The 24519-nt window shown below is 46.7% G+C and overlaps 1 protein-coding gene across 2 annotated transcripts; it reads right to left on the bottom strand.

Moving 5' to 3' along the window:
- Nucleotides 1-733: 733 nt before the first annotated feature.
- On the bottom strand, nt 734-10629 carry LOC144124528 (uncharacterized). Of its 2 annotated transcripts, XM_077657265.1 has the most exons (3): nt 10143-10629; nt 1528-1696; nt 734-1208 (listed from the first exon to the last, which is right to left on the bottom strand). In XM_077657265.1, exons 1-3 carry the CDS (start codon nt 10441-10443, stop codon nt 734-736), a joined length of 945 nt encoding a protein of 314 aa, XP_077513391.1. In that variant the 5' UTR covers nt 10444-10629. The 2 variants fall into 2 exon arrangements, with proteins under 2 accessions (XP_077513391.1, XP_077513392.1); XM_077657266.1 differs by lacking the exon at nt 10143-10629 and having other exon boundaries at nt 1528-2564.
- Nucleotides 10630-24519: the final 13890 nt, after the last annotated feature.

The following is a 24519-nucleotide window of genomic DNA, read 5'->3' as shown; positions in this document are numbered from 1 at the left end:
GGGCCCCATAACCACTGAGCCACCGCGGCGGCACCAAAGCAATGAAAGGGGTTGTGTAGTATTTCATAAATAATCTGCACTCTCACCGAGCGCTCCAATGCAAAATACAAAGAGATGACATTGAAGTTGCACCGTACAATTGGACAAAAAAAGTTTTTTTTCCCGTAAAGAAATAAATGCCGAAGAACATTCAACCGCCCCCCCCCCCCCATGTTTACTCTGAAATAAAGACCGTAAAATGCACGGCCTAGTTATGCATGAGCAACACCTCGGTTGGTCCCTTGATAGGGTATTCAGAAACCACGGCTAGGCTACGTAAACGCAGTGGGCAGTTTTTTCTCTTTTTAAACGATTGAAACGAGATATTTGTGATTGCACTGTCCTGGCAAGTCAGTTTTGCTCACCTTTGTCATCAGCATGCCACATGTGGTCAACAGGTGTTATTCATTCTTCTTTTGTACCGAAAACAGCAAGCGCTACTGTGTTTTTATCTCTTTTCCAGTGCAGATGGCATTGTCTTGAAATAGGTGGCAACACAGGCTTAGTATGTAAGAAAAAAATAAAGCCTGTTTCAACTGTTCCCCCTGAACACAGGGCATTGTGTACCATTGTTCTACGAGCCCTACAAGGTTATAATTTGTCATGGCTTCTTTGCTCAGTCTTTTCTTTTCACAACTGCAGCAGAGTGAAATAAACGTGGTGCCAGACATACCGAATCTGTTTTCACTTCTGTTTATTGTGATGGTGACGCTACCACAAGGTGTGGAGGATACTCTCCCTCGCTGTAGTGGCCTAAAATATTCAGCATTTCGATCTGTAGGTGACGGCGCATGTTCCTTGGCACAGTTTCCATGTAGGGTTTCAAGGAGAGCAAAAAATGCTCGTCGGCATCTGCTGGCTTGTGTGCCAGTAGTGCACTTCGCACAGATATGAGCCGTGCATTTACAGCATCGAGCTCTTCCTGGACTCTCTTTCGCTTTTTGGGCTGCGGCGGGCCATTCTGTGCAGTAACACACACAGATTGGCTCGCCGAGCCTTGCTCTTCATTAAGAGCCATAGGCTGAGAGTTGGTGGGCTGCGGCAAGTCAGGACTCAAAAAGATGTCCTCAAAAGAAGCGTCTGGTGTGAAGTCATCGGCCGCAGCTGGTGATCCTGGCCGTGCGTGGGCGTCTATGTCTTCATTCACCACCTCCATGCTGCTGTGTCCACTGCAGTATGGTCACATTAATCACTGAGAGAATGTAGTGATAGGCTTTGACAGCAGCACTGCAAATACAACTGTGGCTCTACTGATAACCATGTCTGCAAACCTGGCATTCATGAAATCAAAGCTGCAATGAAACTACAAACTAAACTGAGGCATCACAATGAACAGTTAGTGTAGTGGATGAAGAATATACCCTGAGAAGCAGTACATGCAACATCCATTTTTGCTGCGAAAACAGTACCTAAATGTTTCTTCTTAAAACTCTCACAAACACGTAAAATGAAACGCGGGTGGGAAAGTTGCACTGGAGCAATACTTACTGGCGAGCTTCCATTTGGTCCTTTAAGAACCGCATTCTTTCTAGGTGCACCCAGCACCTACTCTTCGGTAGGACTCCGGCGCCACTTCTCTCCATTTCTATATCCTTAAGTTTTCGGCGGTATGTATCTTTTAAATTCCGCCATCTGCTTTGTACGGATTCTACTGTGGCTGAAAGTATATGAAAATTAGTTACAAATGAAGCCAATTATCTGAAATGAAGAATAAACGCTTTTCAACACATGCCAGAAATTGTTTAGTGTGTTCCCTAGTTGGTTGTGTAAAACAAAACGGGCAGAACTGCACTCCATTAAAAGCAAGGAACATGAACTAAAGAAGGACTGAGGATTGGTCGAGCTGGTGGTGATCCGTCGTATTAACAACTAGCGCTGAAAAACACAGACATGAACTAAGTATAGCTAAGAAACATTCCCATACCCGCTTCTTAGTTTTGGTGACTACTGGGATTCTTCGTATTTTGAATGAATATTCAGTCATATTCCCCCGTATGTGCCTTCCCGTAAGTGAGTGAAAATGCATACCACAAACAATGACAGCACATGCGAGACAAAACTAGGACGACTTTGTTTGAGCACATAAATGGTCGGAAATGAAACGGCGCTGCCGCAATGATTTCAGGTCCAAAATAATTCTGGTCACTCGAGTGCCTTTTGTGACATTCCGTGTGTGCTACGAGGATCCACGTTCGACGGCGCGGCGTAGACGGAGACCCGTGACAGCGGCATCATCAATTACCCAGCCATGCTCTTTGAGTGACGACCAGAACAACCGGACCCGCCGCCGCCGCCGCGGGGAAACAGGCTTTATCCTCCCCAATTTCCGGGCACATTCCAGGACAAGGGAGCTGTCAGCGGGCCAGAGCGCGCCGTACTATAGCCGACGCTATGCGCTACCGCGAAGACAACATTCTTTCCCTCCTTCCCCTTGCGACGTGGGCTATCGCCGGGAAGGCACCCACAGCTTCCCGCCGTGCCTCGTGAACAAAAGCGCATTCCCAGAAGGGCCGCGACGGACACCTGTCATGGCGGACAGGCAGTACTCGCCAAGAATGTGGAAATACAGGCGCTAGTGAATTAGCTCCGAAGAGAGAGCCTGTGTATACTCTCACTTGAGAGAGAGTGGTGGCGTTTTTGTTATTTAGTTTGTATTGTTAACAGACTCTGGGTTCGAGGCTAAGCCCAACCCAAGGGGTGGTCCCCATCTCGCATGTTATTTTGGATTGGATAATTGATGCTTTGGGCGGGCCACTGGAAATGACCGCCCTTAGTCCTTCGTTAATCAAGTGCTTAAAAGCACATGTAAACGGATGCAGTGGAGTCTGAGCTGGGGCTCCATGCTTAGCATGTAATGTGATGCTACTTAGGCACTAACCTGCCCGGTCGATGAGTAAAGTAGTGCAAAGTTTGTTCTTTTGTAAATTCAGTTCTGCTTTTTCCAGTTTAACTCTCTGTATATGTATGTTGTAAAATTATGCTCTGCTGTCATCATCTACAAGCTCGCCTCCTGTTCATCTTCCAAGCCGAACGACACTAGAGGAAGGGTTTGTGAACCATCCTCGAAGAAACGGACGACTATTGAAATTCTACTGCAAGCACGCTCAGGACGACATCGTTCGCCAAGAGGGCCTTCAGCGCCGAAGCCCGTCGGCGTGCAGCTTCTGCCAGCAACCGCTCGAGCCCAACTCCGGAGCCACTCCATCGCCCCCATGAAGTCGTCGGCACGTAAGCTCGGACGCCCTAGCCTCTGATGTATAATCTTAATCATGTGTAATTATTGAATATACCTGTTTGTTTAAACTGAGCCATACGGTGTCTCTTTGCCTCTCCGTCCCGTGTGGACCTGCGCATTATGGGGGTCATCACACTGGTGTCAGAAGTGGGGTCTCAAAAGCAAATGTCCTCTGAATGCTGTGACATTCATGACTTCAAAATTGTAATCAAAAGGGAATCACGGGACTGATTGTGGGACTTTTACCCCCATTTGAGAGGCTTGAGGCACCGGGGGGCTTGAAAAAAAAATGTCTTTATCTGAGGGAGCTCCCAATCCACAGCCGTCGCTCGGAGCAAGCATGCTGGCATTAGGAAGCGTCATTCCGACGTTTACGGGAGATAAGACAGGGGTTCCAATCTGCGATTTCTTTTCCATGCTAGAAGAGATTGGGAAAATGGGGGGATGGTCCGATGCTCAAATGCTGGGAATGGCGAGGTGTAAGATGGCAGGAGCTGCTCATGATTTTGCATGGCGAGACGAAAAAGTAAAATCCACAAAATCATTTGCGGAATTTAAGAAGCTCGCGTTTGAGCATTTCGACATTGAACCACGTCACGTGCGGGTACAGAGGTTCCGTGACGCCGTACAGGTGGTAGGGGAGGACGTGCGAACGTTTGCGTCGCGGCTTCAGCGCTTAGCGCGCGATACGTTAAGCAGGGAGGAGGAAGGAGACCAGCTAAAGAAGAAATACGCGGAGGATATACTTGAAGAAGAAATGACCGCTTTGTTCGTGGCCGGTCTGCAAGACCCCGTGCGCCGGTTCGTGCTCTCGCGCAAGCCGAGCAATTTCGACCAAGCCGTGGAGGCCGCATTGGATGAGGAACAAAATGAGGCGTTAACGACAGCCGCAGCGAGAGTGCGCGTCATAGAGAGAGCGGTGCTCAACCCTGAGGTTGCTCTCTTGACAGAGCGATTAGATCGCTTAGAACAGCTGCTATCTCAGCAGGTAGAACGCCAGGTTGAAGCGCGCCCTCAACAGCGCTCATTCGCTGGAAACCGGAGAGCGCCACAAAGCTACAGGCGCGGTATGCGAGATTTTGTAGAAATCGTATGCTTCGCTTGCCAGGGTCGCGGACACATCGCCAGGTTCTGCCAGAACGTGCGCCGTGGGGAGCCACAAAGAGAAGCAGGCGAGACACGCCCTAAGCAAGCCTACAGCGGGGCTCCAGATACCGAGACAAAAAACTAGTTAGTCCTCCCCAGCCTGAGGAGCGTGGGGAGGGAGCAGTGGATGATGAGGTGGTGGTAGTTTGTGTGGCCGACGAGGCATGCCCTGTTGTGCGTTGCAAGTTAAATGGTTGTTGCATGGAATTGTTGATAGATACGGGGTCAAAGGTGACATTGCTTAAGGAGAGCAGTTTTAACACGCTTCGAAGGAAGGGGGACCGCGAGGTGTTGGAAGCGTCTGGTGGTATGGCAACCAAATTTGTAGGCATAACGGGGGATCCTCTTGGCATAAGTGGACTCTACCGGTTACACTTCTCTCTCGGCGGAATTGCATTGGAGCACCCCTGCTGCGTATGCCCGGACACGGTGTCTCTGCCAAACGGAGTGTCAGGTATATTAGGGCAGGATTTTTTGAGAAAAGGGAAGGTAGTAGTCTCATTCTCTGAGGAAGAGGTTAATGCGGGCGGCTCAAAAGTTCCGTTTTTGAACAGGAGAGGGGCTGAGATTCGCATTACCGATATTGACACCCGTCAAACAGTGGGATCATTGGAGAAGGTATATTCGCGGGTTGCCGTCCGGCTGGTCGAGGAGGCGGTCGTCCTTCCTTGGTCGGAGCACATTTTGTACGCGTTTGTGCCTTCAGATGTAGAGAGCGGCGCCGTGGGAGTGCTTGAGCCGGTCGACTCTCTCAGCAATGGCCTGAAGGCAGCCGCGTGCCTCGTGACAGTTAATGACGCCCACAGAGTGCCCCTACGGGTGGTTAACTGTAGCCAGCAGCCACTGAGCCTTCCCAAGAACAAAACATTGGCTTTCTTCACCTCTGCGATAGAGCAACGTGAGCCCACCGATACGGTACTCGCAACTGTAGAGCATGCTAGTCCTTCGGCTGCTCCAAAGGTGTCGTTCGATCTTTCTCACGTAAAATCCAGGGAGAGGGAGGCTCTGGCTGGTTTGCTGAACGACTACTCGGAGGTATTCGCCGCGTCCAACCTGGATTTGGGCTGCTGTGGCGTTATAAAGCACAGGATAGAAACCGGCACTTCATCGCCCGTTTACCAGCGTGCGTACAGGATTCCTTACTCCCAACGTGAGGAGATGGAGCGGCAGGTGCAGGACCTGATTGATCGCGGCATTGTCGAACACTTAAAGTCACCCTGGGGAGCACCAGCACTATTGGTGGAAAAGCCAGATGGCTCATATCGATTGGTAGTGGACTACCGCAAACTAAATGCCGTAACTCGCATCGATCCATACCCCATCCCCAATATACAGGAGACGCTTTCTCAGCTGGGCTCTGCCAGGTACTTCACGGTAGTGGACATGGCGGCGGGATTCTGGCAGATAGCAATGGATCCGGCAGATGCCGAGAAAACGGCATTCAACACGCCCTCAGGGCACTATGAATGGAAAAGAATGCCGATGGGTCTGGCCAACAGCCCTGCTGTCTGGCAGAGAACCGCTGATGTTATCCTGGCAGGTCTTCTGGGGAGGCTGTGCTTCGTGTATATGGATGACATTATCATATACAGTGACAGTTTTGATAACCATTTGCGCGATATTGAGCAGGTTTTGGTGCGACTAAGAGCAGCGGGTCTCAAGCTGAAGCCCTCTAAGTGCCAATTCCTCAAAAACGAGGTGAAATACCTCGGGCACGTTGTTTCAGCTGACGGCGTGCGACCGGACCCTGAGAAACTAAGGTGTGTCTCGGATTTTCCATCCCCGACTAGCGTCCGCCAGGTCCGGCAGTTTCTCGGCCTGATCGGTTACTACCGAAGGCACATAGAGGAGTTCGCCAAGCTCGCTAAGCCGCTCACCGCCTTAACAGCCAAAAATGTCGCCTTTCGCTGGGACGAAAACGCGGAGAATGCTTTTGGGGCCCTGAAAGGGAAGCTAATGAGTGCACCGCTGTTGCGCCACCCGGATTTTAATTTGCCCTTCGTTATGGCCACAGATGCGTCAAAGTTCGCAGTTGGTGCCGTGCTATCTCAGATTATCGAGGGCAAAGAAGATCCCGTTGCTTTTGCTAGCCGACAGCTGAGCCCCACAGAGCAAAAGTACGGAGCTACGGAAAGGGAGTGCCTCGCCGTTGTCTGGGCAGTAAAGCACTTCAGATGCTACCTTTACGGCCGCAAATTCAAGCTAGTCACAGACTGCCATCCTCTGAAATGGGTGATGAGTGTCAGGGACCCTAGCTCGCGACTCGCTAGATGGAATGTACACCTGCAGGAATACTGCTTTGAAGTTGAGCACAAGTCAGGAAAGACACATCTGAATGCTGATGCACTCAGCCGCACAGCTGCCGTGGCAGCCATAGAAGAGTTTGTCCCCGTAGTCGACGCCGCCGAATTACGCACAGAGCAGTGCAAAGATCCTGACCTGAAGCGAATAATCGAAAGCTTAGAGGGCGCACCGTCTCACCCCGAACAGCTAGGTTATTTCATTGACAAAGACGGCACCCTGTGTCGGCGCACGAGGCCAACCAGGAAAGGGAGACCAGAGAAAACCGCTTGGGAGAGAGTCGTCATACCTCGGTCGTGGACAGAAAGGGTTCTTCGCGCGTTTCACGATGCGCCATGCGCCGGTCATTTTGGCATAGCGAAGACACGCAGGCGTGTGGAGCGTTTGTACTTTTGGAGTGGCATGCGACAGGATGTTAGAGACTACTGTGCGAAGTGTCATTCCTGTCTCGAAAGAAAAACACCCAAGGGACGAAGACCAGCTCCAATTCAGCCGTTCCCTGAGGTTTCGGCTCCCTTCGAGCGGACAGGAATGGACATAATGGGCCCATTGCCCACGACCACTTCCGGAAACAAGTACATTTTAGTATTTGTCGACCACCTTTCAAAATACGTGGAAGCGGTAGCACTCCCAGATCAGAAGGCAGACACGGTTGCAAGAGCATTTGTCGAACAGATCGTGCTCCGACATGGACCCCCGAGGCAACTCTTGACAGATCGGGGAACGAACTTCGTGTCGCAGCTAATGAGGAGAGTTTGCGAGCTGCTTAAGATCGCTAAGAAGCAGACAACACCGTACCATCCGGCTTGCAACGGCGCGGTGGAGCGACTGAACCAAACCGTGGCCGGGTTCCTGTCGCATTTTGTTTCGCGCGACCAGCGGGACTGGGACTTGTGGCTCCCGTATGCAATGTTTGCCTACAATTCCGCAGCACACGAGAGCACGGGCGAATCGCCATTCTTTCTTCTCTACGGCCGAGACCCGGACCAGCCTAGTGAAGTGCCAGAGGGCCCCCGTCGTGTCCCATACGCTTCACTGGACGACTATAAGGTTGAGCTAGAATCGCGCTTGCAAGTGGCGAGGGACATGGCAAAGGAGTCCTTAAAGAAAGCGGCGAAGCGCAGGAAGGAGGTGCACGATCGCAGTGCTAGAGACGCGCCGTTTGATGTGGGGGACAGCGTGTACATTGAAAACTGCCAAAGGCAGATTGGGCTAGCTCGTAAGTTCCAGACGAAGTGGAGAGGACCGTGCGAGGTTGTCGAGAAGCTTTCTCCGGTAAACTTCAGAGTCCGAGACGTGAACCGGCGTTTGATAAGGATACACGCAAATCGCCTCAAGTCGGCACCGGTTCAGTATTCACGAAATGAGGAAAGGGAAAGCGCGGATTTTGATGGGGACAGAAGTGAAGCGGAGCGCGCAGATAGTTCGCAAGAAACGCCCTCTCCTGCATTTGTTCGGCAGGCGCCCGAGGTGACGGCCGGAATGCCACCGGATTTACTTCATGTATTGCTAGAAGAAGAAGCGCGCGAGGTTGCCGCGCAGATAACGCCAGGAGAGGCTCCTGCCACGAGCCCTCGCGAGTCCCAAAGCAGACAAAGGGGCACAGACTTACTTAGTATGACTCATGAAGGCCGATATCCGCTGCGAAATCGGAAAGCTAAGTCGGACTAATGGCGTAAACAGAGCGGAGTTGTGAACTGGTTAGAATTGTGTAATGCCGCAGCTCATAACATTGCTATGTGCTTATGTGTTAAGTTATCGGAGTTGGTAGTTAAACCTTTTTGTCATTAAGCAACACCTTCACAGGAGAGCATGCGGAGCGCATGCAGAACCTGCCCTACTTCCTTTCGTTATCTATATTTTTGTCTGTGCCGTGATCGTGCTAGAAGTGGGAGCTCCTTTGTAACTGTGGTAAATTTATTTCGTCCAGTTTGGACTAGAAAGGAGAGGCTTGGGTGCTGAGTTTCATGTTTATCTGTAAAAGAAGATCAGTGCTGCCCCTGGAGACGCCAGTATTGACAGCGGAGGCATATGGTGTTGTGCAGTGGTGTTGAGTGCAGCGAAAAGTGTTTTGTCGGACGCACTGTGCGAGGCGATCCAGAAAGACAAGGGGAGCTGCGTGGACTCAAATGTTCGGAGAACATTCTTCTGGAGGGTGAGCGAGTGTGACATTCCGTGTGTGCTACGAGGATCCACGTTCGACGGCGCGGCGTAGACGGAGACCCGTGACAGCGGCATCATCAATTACCCAGCCATGCTCTTTGAGTGACGACCAGAACAACCGGACCCGCCGCCGGTCGATGAGTAAACCTGCCCGGTCGATGAGTAAAGTAGTGCAAAGTTTGTTCTTTTGTAAATTCAGTTCTGCTTTTTCCAGTTTAACTCTCTGTATATGTATGTTGTAAAATTATGCTCTGCTGTCATCATCTACAAGCTCGCCTCCTGTTCATCTTCCAAGCCGAACGACACTAGAGGAAGGGTTTGTGAACCATCCTCGAAGAAACGGACGACTATTGAAATTCTACTGCAAGCACGCTCAGGACGACATCGTTCGCCAAGAGGGCCTTCAGCGCCGAAGCCCGTCGGCGTGCAGCTTCTGCCAGCAACCACTCGAGCCCAACTCCGGAGCCACTCCATCGCCCCCATGAAGTCGTCGGCACGTAAGCTCGGACGCCCTAGCCTCTGATGTATAATCTTAATCATGTGTAATTATCGAATATACCTGTTTGTTTAAACTGAGCCATACGGTGTCTCTTTGCCTCTCCGTCCCGTGTGGACCTGCGCATTATGGGGGTCATCACACTTTATAGTGTGCCGACATTTCACAGCACGCGACTATTTTTCCATTTCGCCGCCATCGGAAACTGCAACACCAACTCGGAGGCATTTGTCTCGCGCTGAGCGGCAAAATATAACGTACTAAACCGGGTACAGGCGTGTGGTCCAGATTCGTGAACAAGGCCGGTCATCATTAGGTTTAGTGTTTCAATTTTCTTGTTTAAGGAATAGAAATTTAACTGAAATGACAGGCCACATATTTTGCACGTGGTTGACCACCGCAGTGTGTAAACAAAGGCCTGAAAAAAATATCAGCGGAAAAGACGTCGTCGATACCTTTTTTCTGAGCAGCGCTCAGTATACTATGATTTACTGGCATTTTTATGTTCTCGTTAAACAAAGCAATGCGCAGTACCACTGTTTAATATGCCGAGAATCCGCATAAGCAACTGCGTACCTATGCAGCGTGCACTGAACGTGCTGCTCGCGTCGACCATCCGAGGTCGTTTATTGTGAAACGAGGGGCGGCACAATCACTCGTGATCAGCACTTCGATGTCATAATTAACAACTTCACGTAGAGTAAGTAAGTGCAGTAGAGTAAGTAACTAAAATAACAATGGTCGAAAAGAACTAGTACGCACCTGTGGGGTCGATTGATCGCATGGCATCCCTGATTTCTTCCCAAAGCACAGTTTTGTTGATATTCTTCCTATAATCATTGGATCTTACGTTCCACAGGAGTGGCCGCCTCGCCACTTCATCAATCAGATGCTCATTGAAAGACGCGCGCGTGGCTTCAAAAGAGCGATGAGCGGACATTTTCGATGATTCGATGTGCGCCCACGTGCGCGCGATGCAACCAAAACACACTTTGTGCTTGCCGCTCCCTCCGCTTCTGCCAACACGTGACCACACTTGACGTGACGTCACGATGCTTCCCATTGGTTAGTCGCAGCCCGACCACACCGACGCTGCGAAAAAATTCCAACCGGACGGAACTCGATCGCAAGCCGTCTGCGACTAGACCGACGGCCCTCCCCAGTCGCAGACCGACGGGATTCGCAGTGTCGTAGGGTCGCAGGCGATAATCGCATGCATGTGAAACGGCCCTAACTCGGTTTAAGACTACCGCCTGACAGCGTGTACAAGCGCAAACACCAAAAAGCACTTAACTTCGGTCGTAGTCGCTGGAGCTCCGAAAACAGCGTCCTCCGACGGCGCTAGAGTCACTGGAAAAACTTCAGAGTACTAGAGTCACTGGAAAAACTTAAGAGTACCGCATTCGTTTGCCCCTCGCCGCCGACGCGTTCATTGGCCCAACCGTACCACGTTACCTTGGGCTGCCATATACCTTCCAAGCGCCGGGCGGGCCGGCTGAGTTAGAGCGCAGACATCGCAGGTCCCCTACGATTCTTGTTTTCTGATTGTCGCACTCGTGTTTGACTGCAAGGAATCATGCCTGGCTGCTGCGCCTTCGGATGCATCAACCGAACCGAGTCTGGAAAGACGTTTTTCTCGATTCCGACCGGGAAAAATGACCGAGAGCGTCGTTCTGCGTGGCTACACAGAATCGGCCGGGAAAACTTCAAGCCTACGAAAAACACCCGCGTGTGCGAGGTAAGTACACCTTGTTTGTGCTTTTCGGCACTGTTTTAGAAGATATTTAAGCGAAGTGCACGCGGTGTTAGCGATGCTACGAAAATAGGAGTTCATTGCAGGGATCGTTAGCGCCTCGCACTCTTGACGCGGGTACACGTGCTCGCGTTTGTTGCTCATCGCACGCGATTATTCCGTGCTCGTGGCACGCGAAGGAACACTTGTCTAGAGTCCACTTGCCACGCGAGAATTCCGCGTCCTCACGTGCACCACGTACTCGCATGATTTCTCCACGTGAGCGCGCTCTCGCCTCGAGTCACTCGATCCATGGCACCTAATTGTTTTTCGCAGACCATGACGATCACAGTCAATAAAAACATCGTCAGTGCATGTCATGCGTCTGCATAACGGCCGCTTTCTGTGCAGTTGTGTTGGCATGGGTAGAAAAATAGAAATGAGTTAAATGTTAGCAATCCTTAAAGCTGCGTGTTTGCGGCCACGTGCGCGTTTGCACCCAAATGAGCTATTTTAGTTGCGTAAACTTCTAAACCTTTTTAACGTATTCTCTGTCTCTTGAGTTGGTCTTTGAACTTGTTGTTGCAGCTATCTTCCATGTTTTTCTTGTTTCACATGTCTGAAACAAAGCTTCATCCAAAAAGCCCTGGGAGCCTCCTTGGGCAGCCCAGCGTTTGGGTGACCAGCATCACACTTCTAACCATACAACATTTGCAGGACCACCTTTGTGCAGAAGACTTTGAGAAGGCTAGAGTGGATGGGAAGAAGAGGCTAAAGCACAAAGCTGTGCCAAGTATTTTTTCTCACCGTGTGTCAAAAAAAATCAGAAAGCCACCATTCGCCCGCCTTCCTAATTCACCAGCAAACAACTTGGCTGAAGAACAGGCTGAACCTGAAGAGGAAAACTTGCTAATAGGTAATGTTCCCCCTAATCAAAATGTGTTTTTCATACATACACTGCAGCAGTGCTTTGTCGGTCAGTTATCATGTAGCCACATGCAATGCAAAATGGACAATTTCGTACTTGAATGTAACTGGTATTGATCTTCTAACTTTTTTACGATCTGAATCATGGCTTGATACGGTGACCAAACAGAGGAACATCAATTATTTCATTAACACTGCCCTTTTAAGTGTAGCACTACAAGTAATGCAGTTGGATATGTTGGTACAAAAAGTGTTGGAAACCAAAAAATTGCTATGAAAACTTTTGCAGCTGCTGACAGCATAGCAGATGGACTCAAGTCTTCAAAAGAGCCACATGATCATGATGAATCTGCTGATGTGGCAACAGAAGTGCCCATAATCTCTGATATTCAAGAGGATGCACCTCCCAACATGTTCAGTGAAGTTGACGTACTGAAACGCCAACTTAACTTGGAAAGAAGAAAGCGTGCAAGGGCAGAAATGGAGTGTGACGCCCTGAGAAGTTCTTTTAATGGACTTCTTGCAGAAGACCAGCTCCGTGTCCTGCAAAAGGGAACAATGAGAGGGTCATCATGGACTCAGAAGACAATTCAGGAGTCTCTGAAGGTCAGACTTGCCTGTGGGGGAAGAGGTTATGAGTACCTGAGAGGTAATGGCTGGCCGCTCCCTGCTGAACGCACACTACAGAAGCATATTGAAGACATCAAGTTTACCCCAGGTATGCAGCAATGTTTGCAGCTCTATAATAACATTTTCCGAATTGCAGGTGCAACTCAGGACTAGCTATTGACTTCACCGATGATCACATAGCAAGTACTGCTACAAATATTAGGCGGCAGTAGAAGGCTTGCACTCATCTTTTTAGAAAAGATTTTATAAATGCTCTGAAAGTGACAAGGGAGGTTGTTTGAAATGCTGGGCTGAAGCTTGTAATTTTGAATTTCAAAGAAAACTAGCAGTGATCATTCCAGCATGCATGTTTTTCAGCAAAGATACACTGTAATTATGCTCTCTACAATACCCTTGAACTAATGTTAAAGCTATCAAACATAATAAAAGGCTCTTTTCTTGCCATTCTAGGTATTCTTGAAGAAGTGTTTCCAGCTTTGGCATCAAAAGTGGCAACATTCCACAATGAAGAGCGTTATGCGGTTCTAATGCTGGACGAAATCCAACTGACACCTGGTTTGGACTATGATATTACAACACACTCCGTCATAGGTGAGGCTTCATCAAAAACAAATGCGGCCTGTTGTTTACATATCAGGCAGTGTAGTTCTCTTGCAGCTAAAACCAATGCAGTAATGAGCACTGGCATGTGATACTTAATTTAGCAGTGTGGAAACAAAAATGAAATGCAACTAATTTTTTTACTGCACTAATTTCAATATCTAAGTGTTAATGACTAAATGTGTGTGTATAGGTAGGTACACACAGAAAGCCGTTCAAGCATCCCTGGAATACCTTATATTTGTGTAGTTTTAGATGAAACCTGTTATACCTGATAAACAAAGCTATCAAAGTGGTGTCCAACTTAATTTGCTTAAGCTTGCTGCATGACAGGCTTAGATGCTTATGTGCTACTAAACCCAACTCAGCAATATTTGTTTTGATTCTATTTTTGGTGCTTTCCTGTGCTAATAAAACACACTGCATGCTTACTTTATAATGTATGCTGGACAGCTCTGCACTGCTATGCCCCAAATAAGCATTCTTGAAATATTCTTCAGGCCGCCCCACTGTTCCTTCCTCGGACCCAAGTGCAGAACCTGTACTGGCCACACATGCATTGGTTTTCATGCTTGGTGGAATTGCATCAAGATGGAAGCAGACTGTCGCGTATCATTTCACAGGTAAGTAGCAGTTGGAAGTTAAAGTGTTAAGTGAATTTTCATGTAAAGTTGGGAACAACACAATGTTTTCACTTTTCATATGTGCATAACTGCAGGGACTGTTTGGCCAATTCCTAAAGAGTTGCATGCCGGTGATGTGTAACATGAAGTGGCAACGATCCTTCTAGAATCTTTACTGAACTGCCTACTTTTTCTTGGATGGTAGCGAGTTAATGCACAGGGCAGGTTTACAGAAAGTGCAGTTGATGTTGGTTAAGACCACCTAGTGTCGCAGGCAATGACAACCCACAGAATAAAGCCGAAATGAGTTGTCCATACTGTATAGACTGTTACATAGGTATACGAAGTGATGTCTCGCACAACTAAAGCAGCATCCTTGGCACGACTACTGGTGACATGTCATCGCTGGTACTTAGTTTACTTGCTTGCTAAACCTCCTAAGCGGCTGATGAGTGAACGAAGATAGCATGAAAATATGAAGCAAGGCTTCAAGAAAGTGGTTATCGACTTGGCCTTGTGCCCTGCCATGTTGCCTGTGTGCCAGCCAAGTGTGGAGCGGGTGAGAGGCACCACTAATAGCAGCATAATGCAATAAATGCAGCATCAGTATGCATATCCCTATGAGTAAAATGTGCAAAAAATAAATGAAAGGTTTCAGCATTTTATTTTCATTTCAGCTGAATCCTTTGATGCAGCCAAAGTACTGGACTTGCTATTTGAAATCATCAGGCGCTGTGAAAGCATCGGCCTATCGGTGGACTGCATTACGTCAGATATGGGTGGAGGAAATCAAGCCATCTGGAGGCTGCGTGGAATCATGGCCACTAAGTATGGTCGTCCAAGGACCACCTGCCCCCATCCATGTGGAAACAACCGAAGCCTCCATTTCCTTGCGGACGCACCCCACCTGCTGAAGAACTTGCGCGGGCACCTGGTTCGGCAACAAAAAATCCTTCTAGACGACGACACGGTGCGGAAGAACAAGTTGCCATCGAATGAGGTAAGTTGCTGTATAAGTCTCACACCGTCTTTTATTGCTGTTCACCACACAGTGTGCACAATGGATTTTAATTATTTGAAAAATGTTGCGACTTTTGCATCTGCAATGAAGTGTGATGCATACTCCAGTGTGATGCATGTATAGGATTCAGCTCAAATAAATACAAATATGGTTTTACAGTTTTATTTATTTATTCAGATAACTCAAGAGTCCGTTTGTGAGGGCATTACATGAGAGGCAAGCACCTGCAAACATACAAAATGCTACATTAGCCTACACATGTAAATCGACAATGATCATTTGCTTCTTCTGCAGGTCTCCATCAAGTACCTAGAGCAGCTATGCGAGATTGACGAGAAGCATAGCCTTGAGCTTGCTCCACGCCTGAAGTTAAAACATTTAAATCCAAGTCATTATGAAAAAATGAATGTAGGCACAGCATATGCTGTATTTAACCATGCAGTAGCATCTGCCCTACGGCTTCTGGTCGAGCAAGGCAAAATAGACGAAGAGGCCCTAACGACAGCATGGTTTGTGGACCAGGTGTTCAAGTGGTTTTCCCTCATGACATCTCGAACGCCAACTATGGCGTTGAGTGACCTCTGCTCTGAAAAGGGAAAGGAAGCTGTGACCTTCCTGAATGACGTCATGGAGGTCTTCAGGAACCTCCGCATCATTGACAAAGCAAAGACGAATGCAACATGGAAGCCTATCCAGGCCGGCATAATAATAACAACTACAACTGCACTGAACTTACGTGAACTGTATGTGCAAAGCAAGAATTTGAAATTTCTGCTATTGAGTCGCCTCTGCCAAGACGCACTCGAGAACCTACTTAGCACACGATAAGAGTTAAGTCGCCCGTGCCCAGGGCACGGGAATTCAAGTATACTTTGAGAGTCATTGTCCTGGCACAATTTTTCAAGCCAAGCAGGCATGGCTCTTACGACATTGATGACTCTGTTCAGCTAACAGATTTTCTTTCCTCCCGACCTGACTTGGCTGAAGAACTAGGGAATATAAATATGCCAGAGGAAGTAGGAGACCTTGAGCCTGAAGAACAGCAGTCTCTAGAGTATGTCGCTGGTTATGTAGCACGCAACATTATGAAAAAGCACAAGCTCTGTGAGAGCTGCACAGCTTTATTGGCTCAGCCGGCAAAGAATGAAAACAGGTTTTTGGCACTCAAGAACTACGTTCCAGACAAGCAATCTCTTTGCACACCATCTGAAAATGTTATGCACCTCATAGAGTGTGTGGAGACATACTTCAGGGAGAATGAAGAGTCTCTTGTCATGGGAAAAGCCAACATTGATCAAGTCAGAACCCTCATTGCAGCCGTGGAGCCCACGTTCACTGTTTTTCCTGTATGTCACAATGTTGCAGACAAAGTTGTGCGTGAATTTTTGTTGTGTAGGCTGCGCTTTGCACTGCGTGCAAAAAATGAAATGCTGCAAAGGAAAGCAGCACAGAACTCTAAGTGAGGATCAAAAAGTGTTGGCATGCATGCAGCTGTTTCAACTGTAAAGTGAGCTGTAACTTTCAGAATGGTCTAGCTCTTCAAGCATAAACTCTGTGTCCATATCAGTACGTTGTTGCACTGTGCTAAGAATTGACAGCGGGGTACCATTATTCTACGTTTTGTACGTCTCAGGCTGAAATGGATGACGTGTTTTTGTAATATGGGCTTGTCACTGTCTTTAGTACCCTTAAAGGTCTATAGACACCACATCTTTGCTTGCATGTTTTCTTGTTTCAAACGATGCGTTAGACATTCGTATACATGGAGCAGCCTGTGGTATTCGTGTAAAAATGCTAAATAATTTATAATTGAATTTCTTCTTGATGCTGTTCCAGTTTCACCAAACGACGACTGTGACGTCAAGTTGATGGTCACTTGATCCACTAGAAAAACTGATATAATTCCTGACAGGTCATTTTTTGCCATTGCAGGTCTTGAAAGAGGCTGGATTAAATGTTGTAGTGAATTGAAACTACACATCAGCGATTATATTAATATTTAATGGATCACGTGACCAAAACATTAACTTGAAATGACAGGCGTAATTGGTCAATGAAACCAAAACATGACAGAAGAAATTCAATTATAAATTATATAGCAGTTGTAGGCAAATACCACCCACTAACCCATGTATTCTAATGTCTAACGCATCGTTTGACAGAAGAAAACACGCAATAAAGTTAGGTGTTTATAGTCCTCTAACAACAATGGCCATGTGTGTTTGGTGTGAAATGTGTTTTGAATTTGGTCACATATGATGTTCCATGCTGGGTTCAGCCTCCAGGGTCAGGCAAAGAAGAAATTATTCCAGTTTGCAATATTTATTTATTTATTTCTGACTCGTGGCTCATCACTGCAAGCTGGTTCTGGTTTTTTTTTTAAACCTGACCAAGTCTTTGTTAAGGGAGTCGGAAGGCACAGATATTGAATGACTGTGCCTCTGTGTCTAGTCTTTGTTAGCCATTCCACTAATGCTTAATTTGCTGCACTATGTGGGAAAAAATGCCTGCAGGAGTTTTGTGAGCTGAACCCAGTTAGTGCTGTTCATTGTTGCTGTTACTTTTTTTTGTATAGAAGCTGTACGCATAGCATAGAATTTTTAAAATTTATTCAAGCAGTTTGATGCATTTGAAATGTTCTTGGATTGCATTGTTTAGGTGGGTTGTAAGCACACATTCATATTTGTGTGGTAGATGATGCTTTATATACTGTCATCTTGGCAAAATGTTAAGTGTATTTGAGAAGCTGTTCTGGTCCGTGCTTAGGATGAGAGTACTGGCTCACTCTGCTTATTATGGCTTGTTTGTAAGGCTTTGTAGCTTCAAAAACTTTTTTCTGTATTCTGCAGAAGGATGAAATCAGACTTTGCTGTGGTTTTGAGGAGGTACTGTGCAATCGGTGTTTTCTGGTGTTCATGCTCTTGCAGTTTCATTGTCATATGTACAAAATCTTATTTTTGTTCGTATGCACCAAGGGTGTTGCTGTTTGAGAGTTGGTACTTTTAAATTGTGTTTTCAGTACTAGGTAGCTGTTATTGTTATGTTGTACAGCAAACTCCACTTGCTGTTCAAGATGACTGCAGGGGTGATATGTGTTTCTAGCCTTGCGTGTGCTGTTTGCAGTGCTTCTACTTTGTTTATTTACACTGGTGGTGTTAGCCTCCAGTGTGTTCCGTAGGTGAAGCAAACTTGTTTGCTTCTGGAGGTGAGGTCAGTGATGTATACTTTTGGAATGAGTGTTTGCTTGGAACATGCGGATGAAGAGGAACTGGCTCACCGGCATATTTTCTAAGAAACAAGGCTTGCGGGGAAGGTCCTGGCACCAGTCACCAGCGCCCGCTGTTTTGAGTTGTAAGAGGGTTCCTTTCTTGTGTAATGCTGTGCCTTCCCAGTGGTGACAGATGAGGACCTCCGTTGGCTGAATATGTCTCTGTCGGTGCCATTCAGCTGCAGAGTAATGCAGAGTAGTTTGTTTATGACAAGGCAGACAATTTCACAGCTCAAACTGTATCTGCTGATCCCATGGGCTTTTTGAAAGCTTTTCACAGATAGCAAAGCATCCTCTGCAGTGCCATCAAAATTTAATGTATGAAAGAAATGCAGTTGCTTCCACTATTACTACTCTTTATTCTTTAGTCAGTGATTACTCCACTTAACCCAAGGGCGCAACAGCAGGGGCATTTGGTTTACCTCACTGCCATTGTGATGATTGGCGCTGCAACTGAAACTAGTTTGCTAGCACAGTAATTACAGATCGTGATACGTTCCAAGCAACACATGCATTGAAGCTTAGTTAAAGCTGTCTTTATAAATCCGAGAAAAGAAATCATAAAATTCATTAGGCTTCAGAACTTGTAGCTTCCGTACATGATGGATGTTACAGGCAGTTTGCTAGTCGGAAGGAGCAAAACTAAGCCATTTTTAATTTCTGCTTCAGGTGTACCTCCACTTCCAAGTTTCTTCAGCATAAGCACGTTTGGCTTATGTGCCATAAAGAGAAAAAAGGCACTGTCACTCATTTACGTGCACATTGTTACAGGTGGCAAAGTGTCTTAGTCGACCCATTTTTGAAGTTTGCATGGTGTGCCTACTTTATGATCACATTTGAAGGAGAGGCTTTACTCAGAAACACAGGATGATGAAGGAAGAACGGGATGAGCTCTATTTGATAACCCCATTAAGGAAAGCAATGTGTCTAGCCACAACACTTAAACAGGAATGGTGAAAGCTTTGTGATTACGGGAAAAAATTTGTATCACAGCAAAAACTATCAAAAGCAAAGAAGGTGAAAGCTTCATACCTGTAGCGAAATTAAAAACAAGAATAATGACTCACCTTATGACAAAAAAAACTATATTATCTAGAATTAAGCAACCTAAGTGCTCTTTGAAGAAAATCAACACCAGATCTATCATTGACATGCGTCCCTTCCCAACCTATCAATGAGAGGTGCCTCAAGAATCCCCCTAGCTAACTTGTCTTTTAATTGTCCTAAGACTTCTGTGCTTCTGTACAGCAGATAAAAACTACAGGGTTTACAGTGTATATGCAGATATTGAGCATTATTTTATTAAGTTAAGCACCATATTCTCTTGGTCAGTTGTTTAGTAAACGACCAGTCTGCCTATATAAACAGACCTACAGCTATCTTGCAAACCACAGCTGCTGCACATTCAACAAGCTTTGTGGCATACTTCCTATTTCAAACCAGTTTCTTCACCATAATTAAGCTGAAAAGTGTATAAAGCCTTGACTACTTGTGAGGGGAGTGGGAGCCAACGAACACTACGTCTGTGTTGAACTGTTCTGCTGCCATTTCAGAACAGAGATAGGGTGGAAGCAGGGCAAAATCTGAATTTTTTTTTTTCTGCTGTTCCTTTGTGGCACTGAGGACAGCGGGTCATCTATATTCTCTGCACAATTTCTGAAACAGGCTTTCTGCAACAGCAGTGAGCACCGACATGTTGGTCTCCTTGAGTATGTCTCTGCAATTAAAGCTTCTTTGAGTGTTTTCACTTCTCCAATCCTTCTTTCTCCGTCCTCTGTTTCTTCGGCAAGTCTCTCTCTAAAAAGTACTGCCAACTAGCCCAAAGTTCCACTTTGTTCATGACTAAAGCTGTAGGCTTGCGGTCGGCAAAATGAAAGCAATGTATATGTTATATATGGTATCAATAAATGGATGCAAGGTGGCTATCGCTTACCGCGCAAAAAGCGTTCATATTGTTTACTGCCTTGCTTTCATTGAATGTGTAATTTGTACCTGTATCTTTATTACAAATGAAACTGACCTATACAAATAACATTCAAGAAAATATTACCAAACACTGCAAGCATATAATATTCAAGTAACTCATCTTTTGATTTATTTTCCTTTGGTCACCTACACACAAGATTTCAGAATCTGACACATTGCAGTCCTTTCTTAAAATATGGTCAATACGAGGCCCATAATACTTCCTCTTTTCCACTTATCTTTGCTCATGTATACATACGCATTTTGAGCTTGAAACCGACGGCCAGGTGATATTCACAACACATGCTTCAAATTTTGAGCTTGTAAGCCGAGCACACACAATGAACTGAAGTCATCATACTTATGTTTTATGTTGAAATGCTACGGTGCATACCCAAATGATGTTGTGCTTGATCCATAACAAGAAATACAAACCAACAGAACACCCAGTAGCTTTAGTTTCACTCTGTCACTATGTGGCCACATACAATTCAAATGCAGGGCATGTTGCATAAACCGCTCTAAAACCACAAGAATTTTATACATCACCCATGTAACTTAGAAAAACAAAGTGCTGCGTCACAAGCGGGCGTTCCTGCCTTTTTTTTTTACACAGGCAGCAAATCTTTGCAGTATAAGAAAACAGTCGTAAATAAGTTGGGAAGAGTAGCCACTCATGAACGCACTAGACAGCCGCGTTCATAAATCGCAATGTAGCAAACGCTCGCTCATTATCAGTGTACTTCTGTACATATACGTTGCTGTAATCACGCTAGATTTAGTGCGCAAAATGGCCATCGAAGTTGGTTTTTAGGCCTGCTGTGCACAGATCGTCTTACGATCACGGCCAAACACCGGTGCGCACACGACGCACATGGCAGTCGCGGTGTGTCGTGCGTATACGGCGGACGAAGTCGCCCGGCAGAGTCCAGAACGAGCGGTATCCGATTATAAACTAAATTAAACATATCCTATTTAGCTTGTGAAATTATACAGTGAACGCACGTACTTACCTGTGACACTGTCAGGTGTTAGTTTCGTCCTGCTTGGAAACATTCACCAGAAGCCGACGGCGGTCCACGATGTTCATGCCCAAAAGCACAAGCTTGCCTCACTGCGGCTCGAAGTAAAGAAATGTTTCCTTCGTAGCTCGCTCCACGGAAGGGGGAAAAAAAGCGCGTGCATAAGCTCCCGATAGCAGCGCTAAGCTGCTGCCCACAATCGTAGCACAGTTCCGGAAGTAAACACGATCGGCGTGCAAAACAACCACCAGCTGCATTACTTCGCACAAAATAACATTCTTTTCGCTCTTAGCAACCATTATCTTCGTGCGCAAAGCGCTTGAGTAAACACTCAACCCGGGCGGCGTATTTTTTGCGGCTGGACACGAATGCGCCGCGAGAAGGAAAGCACTGAAACGAGGTGGAGAGACACAAGCGTTTGCGGGCAGGTGGGCTGGAAACGCTGATTGGTCAAATAAAATGTGACGTCACGTTTAAAACGTCACGTGACGTTATGATTACGTGATTTTTATTGACGTCATGTCCGGTTGGGAAGAGACATATTTTCTTTAGATTTTTCTCGGAATTCCCCACGTTTTTGACAGCGCGCGCGGGTTCAAAAAGCGCACCTGATGCGCCGCGCTTTCACACACTGCATGCGCGTTTCTATATTTTTATTATATATGATATCCTTGAACTGCTGGTGTATTATTTTAGTGCGCTCGAACGGCGCGCTTCGTTGTGCATTTATTATAATCGCCACTGCCTGGCGGTTTTGCAGACCTGAGAGGTTAAACACGTACTATCCATGCAAAGCCACGCAAATGCGCCTACGGGTGACCACGCCCCTCTATCAGCGCTCCGTCGAGTGCCTGCATTTACAATCGAGTGCTGTAGGACTATGAACCTGACCTAGAGCATACATATTATAATTTTTCCTTGTATTCTACATTCTCTCCATGCAGGAGACTACACTCATAGCTTTCGTTAGTGCAGAAATTTCGTACAACCGTGTCAAAATTTGGCGGTCCGGTTTTTTTCTGCACGACGTTTTGGAGGAGAAAAGCATTGGGTCTTTGAAGGACGACAGTCTATATAAACTCCTATTCACTGTGTCGTCGTACCTATCGTAATTAATGACGACATATAAAGACTTTTGATACAACTCTCGTGATTTAAAACAAAACTGTTCGTTTCACTAACCCGCGAAAAAATATTGCGCGCAATCATTCGCCACAGCCCGTTGCTGCGTAATTTTTGTTTTGTGCGGATTTTCTTTTATGACAGCTGCACGCGATAGCTTATATATATAGTTGCCCAGCCGACCACTGCAGGTACCAGTAAACACCTACCCCGTTTACAATGAATTTAAAAACGCGGTCGGGAGTTGGAATTATTTGTCCGGGACGCTGCGGTCAAAGTTCGCAGTTTTGAAAATTGAAACACGAAAATTTTTGCGCATAGCTAGTCACTCTTGCATAAGTAAATATCTTATTCCTACCCATCATCCCCTTGTCAAAACACATATATTAATGAGAAAAACGACCCATTTGATGCAATTAAGTTCACAGTCCTACAGGGTGGGTTCCACAACAAAGAGAGCAACGGGAGTCGTACTTTATTTACAAATTTGTAACAATTCCTCACGGCATTAATGAAAGTCCGGGTTTATTGACCTCCATCGCCCCTTTCAGAGCCAGTGCTGACCTTAGGAGTGCCGGCGCGTCAAACCTCGGTCGTTTGTCGCCAGCGGCATCTTTTTCAAGCTTCGCTGCCCGTCCGCTTACACAAAGCTCTTAATTCATCCCCCACCCCTGTCTTCCCAGTTCGACGTACCACCTTGTCGAGCGGGGTGCAATTGAAGAACCAAGAACCCTTGATTAAATGCTCCTGCCATTCACCTTTACCCCCCCCCCCCCCCCCCCACAGGACACTTTCGCGAACTCGTATGTTTTGCCGCCTTTTTTCTTTTTCTTTTGTGTGTGTGTTTCGTGCACAGTGCACGTGTGTGTAGTTAAGCTAACTGCGCCGCTGATTCCGCCTTCACTATTCGTACCGAAGACGCTCCTGGAACGTCTCCTGCCCTGTCTGAATTTATTGTTTATTTGTTTGCTCGTTTTGGCCGGCGGCACGGGCAGTACATGCATCTATGATTCTTATCTGCTCCGGGACTCCGCCAAAGTCTGTTATTGTTGCTTTGAGGGCCCGGATGCCCTCCCTCCCCTCGTTATTCCTTTTTTCCCCCGGGCTGGCCTCCCGCGCAAGCTCGCTGGGCGGCAGGGGACAAAGCGTTTTTGTTTTTCTCTTTATTTCTTTCTCCTTTTTCTAGTATTTTTCTTTTGTGCCCATCAAGGGTTCTTGGTTCTTCAATTGCACCCCGCTCGGCAAGGTGGTGCGTCGAACTGGCAAGACAGGGGTGGGGGATGAATTCATAGCTTTGTGTAAGCGGGCAGCGAAGCTTGAAAAAGATGCCGCTGGCGACAAACGACCGAGGTTGGTCGCGCCGGAATTCCTAAGGTCAGCATTGGCTCTGCAAGGGGCGATGGAGGTCAATACACCCGGACTTTCATTAATGCCGTGAGGAATTGTTATTAAATTTGTAAATAAAGTACGACTCGCGTTGCTCGAGATCTCTTTGTTGTGGAACCCACCCTGTAGGACTGTTAACTTAATTGCATCAAATGGGTCGTTTTTCTCATTAATATATGTGTTTTAACAAGGGGAGGTAGGGATAAAATATGCGCGCGGTGGTTATTAAAGCGAATTCGTATAAAGTTAACGGTCTGCCCAATGTACTGCGTACTGCACACACTGCATCCTAGGAGGTATATTACGTTGCAGAAATCCCAATCAGAGTTGTCATTAATTTTCCATTTGAATCCTGAAGCTGTGCTTATTTCACAGCTTGATGTTTGTATTGTGTTTGCAGACCTGGAATCTACTTTTTCCACAAGGTCGACACCCCAAAACCGGCTCTTTATGTGACTGAGTGTATTAGAATGTTTCGAATGTTTTTCGGTCGTCTGTAGACTGCATGACGGAGAGCAGTGAAAATTTTGGCGAGGCGCTAGCTCGCTTTGTTTGAGAATGTTGAAATGTTTTTTTGGAGATTTTGTTTACGTACGTTAGGCGGCTGGGTTACTGGTGAAGGGAAGTACGAGATTTGCCTGATGGTCTGTTTGCTCGCTGTATCGACGTCACTCCAGTATTTTCTCTCGGTTGGGTTTAGATGTCCTTTGAATGGCATCGTCTGCAATGGCGACGGGTATCGCTGCTTAATGAGGACTTCTTGCATGCGTTTGGAATTTTTTACGAAGTCTTCATCTTGGGAACATATTCCTTTAGATCGATGTGCCTGAGAGTATGGGATGC

This window comes from Amblyomma americanum, chromosome 3 (genome assembly GCF_052857255.1).
Source record: "Amblyomma americanum isolate KBUSLIRL-KWMA chromosome 3, ASM5285725v1, whole genome shotgun sequence".
Classification (NCBI taxonomy): Eukaryota; Metazoa; Arthropoda; class Arachnida; order Ixodida; family Ixodidae; genus Amblyomma; species Amblyomma americanum.
This window is presented reverse-complemented; position numbering and strand designations above follow the sequence as displayed.